This window comes from Nestor notabilis, unplaced genomic scaffold, assembly GCF_000696875.1.
Source record: "Nestor notabilis isolate BGI_N333 unplaced genomic scaffold, ASM69687v1 C15301483, whole genome shotgun sequence".
Lineage (NCBI taxonomy): Eukaryota > Metazoa > Chordata > Aves > Psittaciformes > Psittacidae > Nestor > Nestor notabilis.
Genome location: NW_009951466.1, coordinates 1 through 4390, shown reverse-complemented (window position 1 = coordinate 4390; position 4390 = coordinate 1). Strand labels below are relative to the sequence as shown.

Sequence of the window (4390 nt, the reverse complement as noted above, 5' to 3'; positions counted from 1 at the left end):
TCCGCACCCCCTAAGGCGGGGTCCTGCCCTCACGTTGGTTATTGAAACCAAACTAATGAATTCTCGTGTTTTACAGTGAAGAAAACGTTTGGAAACTTTGTGAGTACATCAGGAGCCAGGAGCGGTACCCGCTAGAGGAGTTTTATGCTGTTTTCATATCCAATGATAGGAGGATGGTGAGTCAATGGGGTGCGATCTGGATGCAGGCCCTCAGACTGCAGCCCCGTGCAGGTGAGACGTGGTCTGGGGCTTTGGACCTCAGCCTGGCATGGGTGAGAGATGCTCACAGGCCTCCAGTCTGCAGCCCAACCCGTGAGACATGGTCCAAACCCCTCTTGTGGCTCACCTTGGTTCAGAGACCTGCAGACCAGACCTTGTGAGATCTGTAACCAGCTGCATTCAGGACAATAGGAAGAGGCACAATGGCCCTGTGGGCATTCTTCCCTGTCATCTATCAGTTTAGGAGGATGATGATGTTATCCAGAGTTGTAGCTCCAGCTTCATGCTCCTGAAAGATAGAAATGAGAGACATCTCTCTGACTGCAGCACAAGCTGTGGGAGTGGATAGGTTGGCAAAGAACAAACCAATTCATCCCAAGGGATTCTGTATTAAATGGAAAGGTTTTATTCAGTTCAGATTTATTCACTTGTAACTTTCAGATTCCACTCTGGAAGCAGAAATCGGGACATGGAGATGAGCCTGTGGTGTGGGTAAGGCATTCTGTTCTCTCAGTAATTTTGAGTGTGTGCTTCTGTAGTTGATAGCTGCAGGATCAGGCATGGGCAGTGTTGGTCATCTTTACTGCAACAGATTGTTCCACCTGAATGTACAGAAATGCATTTTACAGTGAGGGTGATGGAGCACTGGAGCAGGTTGCTCAGAGAGGTTGTGATATCTCCATCCTAGGAGGTACTTAGAAGCTATCTGGACGTGGTCCTTGGTAGCTGGCTTTAGGTGTCCCTGCTTGAGCAGTGGGTTGGACCAGATGAACTGCAGAGGTCACTTCCAACCTCAACCATTCTATAGTTTTATATTAATATGTATTCTTTTACAACAGATTTATAAAGAGCCTAAATCTGGTGCTCCTTTTTACCACTCATAATAAATCAACAGCGAGACAATCAGTAACATCTACAGGTGGTAAACCTTAACATTGGTAAGATTATTATCTGGGTGTCGTTGAGGCTACCAGCTTTGTAGAATTTGAAGTAGGTATTTATACTTGTAAGTTGTAGATGGATGAAATATCCACGTAGACGTGACAGGGGATAATAAAATAAGCAATGTATGTGTTCAGGTGTGAGCAACTAAACTGACCCATTCATGGTGGCTTTGGAGTGTCATTTAACAAATTAATGTCAGTTGGGAACTGCCACTACAGAACTCTCTTCTTTCTCTCCCAAGGTATGCTCATAGCACAAGAAAAGGTTTCATTTAGGGAAATCAAAGATGATCTCAGAAGGAATAGGAGAGTCAGGAAAGGCCACTGCAGAATGTGGATGTCCCATAAAAACTCATGGATCAAAAGGTGTTTTAATTTGGATGTTTCAATGGATCATAGGACATGTAAAGCTTGTAATTGATTTCTCTTATACTCTGTAACAGGTTCTTCTAAATGTCATTGCACACAGTTACAGATATGTACTGGTCTGGCAAATTAGTTTGCCCAAGATATTTTTCCTTCCAATCCTTTTGTGGTTCTGTTTGATCTTGAAAGTGCCAGAAGACGGTGTTTCAAGCTCTTTTTGTGAGTGGATTTAATGTAAGCTTTGGTAAGCTGTTAACAGTTTAATTTTGGAGCACAGCAGCGTATGTACCTAACACCTAACGTAAGTAACTGCAGCGTCTCCAAACCTCCACCACGAACTTGTATGTTTCTTACAAGTGAGGCGCAGTTTTATTCCTTAACAACTCGAGTGTCAAGACAAGATAGTTACCTCAAATGAGTATGGTATAGGTGTCTCCTCCCATCTTCAAGAGCTGCCTCAGGAATATCTTTCTCTGGTGGTCCTCTTGATGTGAACCATCTGCTGCTCTTTCAGTTGTATGATGGTTTTCAGGTGCTTCTGGCAGCTAAACACTCCAAATTCACAGACTGCATTACTGCAACAGATAAAATGTCTCTTACTAAAAGAGATCACTAGATAATCTTAGTGTTAAGCTACCATCATATATTTCTGTGAGCTTTTATTCAGGACTGGGTCCAAGGCAAAAAAGCTTATCCCACTAAACTCCTGTGTTTTGGTGCAGGACATGGAAGAGGTTTGCTGTTTTCTCAGGAGTAGTGTACACTTCAGATCAGCTGTCCAGGCTTAAATCAAAGGAGGCTGCAAAGGAATGGGGGGAATAGCAAGGTTTCTTGAAAGGCACAACGGGTGACACAGACACTGGGAAATCTGGTGCTGGAAATGTTACAGGCTTAATAGTTCAAGGGCAGGAAGCAGGATTTGGAGAAGGGATCTGTAGCTTCTGCTTTTAGGAAGCATGTTTTTCATTCTCTTTGCCAGTCTCTCATTAAAGCTGTTTAATTCCTGGCAATTACCCTTTCTCCCAGGACTACCATGTCATTCTACTTCACGTTTCCAGTGGGGAGCAGAACTTCATTTATGATCTCGACACAGTGTTGCCGTTCCCATGTCCTTTTGACATGTACAGTGTGGAGGCTTTTAGGTTGGATGATGGCCTTCGTCCAGAATTCCGCAGGTGATGACATAAAACATAAACACCGTGACTGTTATTTCATGAATTTAAAGCTGAAATTCTATTTGTGGATGTGTAGTGACAAAGGGGTTTGTGCTAGACTCCAGTAAAATAAATGCAGTGTTATTTTTCTAAAGCTCTTTACGTTAGTCATCAAACCCCCTTTTCTTTCATACTGCAGTTGCTTGTTAACTGCTTGGCATAATAGTTGTGATTTATGCATTTATTGAAATGAGTGTTCCTGGGTGGGATGAAAGAGCTGTTGTAAGTGACTGATGCAGTATTGTATCCATGCATCTTCTGATACAGTTTTGCATTATTATTTAGGAAAATCAGAATGATTCGAGCAGATTTGTACTTGAAGACTTTTGCTTCAGACAGATCTCATATGAAAGATGCAAGTGGGAAATGGCAGAAACCTCCTCCTTCATACCCTTGCATTGAAACTGCAGGTAAGCTGCCAGAGCTCATTCTTCCTGCTTACAGTGGTGAATAGTCCAAGCTGCACACAAGAAATAGATATGCTTCCATAATGTGTGTCCAGAAGCACATCCAGATAGCTTAATATTTCATATGTCTGAAGCATTTGGCGCTTCCTTTTCTGAACATGTACAGTCTAGCATGCCTCCTGGCAGTTACCATTATCAAACATTAATTACTCATTAATCACTGATCTTCTTAAGCTGAGCAGAGAACAAGAGGTTAGTAATGCTGTTCTCTCATTACAGCAGGGAACTGAAGCAGAAAGGCCAAATAACTTGCTTAGGGGGTCACAAAGTGAATTTTTAACACGATCATGGTACCACAGTTCCGCTGGCAGGTCTCATCCTGCCAGAGCAAGTGCTCTACCAGGTGAATAGACCTGAGGACACTTTAAGGCAAACTTGCAAATCAGCAGATTTTCCCCCAAGCCTTAAGCCTCTGTTAAGTGTTAGTGTGCATAATTGCCTCTGGGCCAAGTAGAGAGAGAAGTGAAGACTTGCTTTTTCCTCTGTAGAACTGCATAAACCATTCTTATCACACAGCACTTCAGCTTCTTCTAATCATGTGTTTGGCAAGCTGGCTAACATTTGCCATGCGTTTGTTTGTTCTCTGGTTTTCCTCCCAGATGAAGGAAAGCATAGTGAAGTTGTGCTTTGAAGGAGTATTGGTGTTACTGCTCTACGTGTTTGGTTTTGTTGCTTCATTAATCATGCAGCCCTGCTGTGTGTTTATGTTAGAGAAGGCAGGGACAAAGAAACATCTTTTGTGTTTAAGTCCAAGTTTATTGTGGTTTTAAATTGCTGGGAAGTTAATTCTCAGTCTTTGGCTTCTATAGAGACTTGGTGTTGCACACTAGAGTAGAATGAATCATGACTGTGGGCAAGAGCACCGCTGTAGTCTTCATTATGAAGCTTTAGGTATTTTCTAGACAATTCAGATTGTGAAGCACCTTAAATTCTGTATTTTGGTCTTTATCTCCAGTAAAGTTTTCAACAAAGGAATGTAGCAAGTCGAGAATACCTGAACTGCAATTCACAGTTCACTGTTAGCTAGAGCCTCCCAGGCACTGGAGGCTTTTTGCCTGTGGAAACCTTGTTGTTGTGATAATTAAGAGTTAATGAAAGTGTGAGGAATATAGATCAGGTCATACCAGAAAGGTAGAACTGTTCTATTCAAATCGTAGAATAATTAGGGTTGGAAAGGACC

At 42.3% G+C, this 4390-nt stretch overlaps 1 protein-coding gene across 1 annotated transcript; it reads left to right on the top strand.

Annotated features, from left to right (window-relative positions):
* Window positions 1-76: 76 nt before the first annotated feature.
* On the top strand, window positions 77-3153 carry WDYHV1 (WDYHV motif containing 1; the record flags this gene model as incomplete). The annotated part of the gene is made up of 4 exons (XM_010023052.1): window positions 77-176; window positions 661-711; window positions 2556-2704; window positions 3029-3153. Coding segments are annotated over 4 exons (425 nt in total), but the record flags the coding sequence as incomplete, so codon positions are not given.
* Between the last annotated feature and the right edge of the window lie 1237 nt (window positions 3154-4390).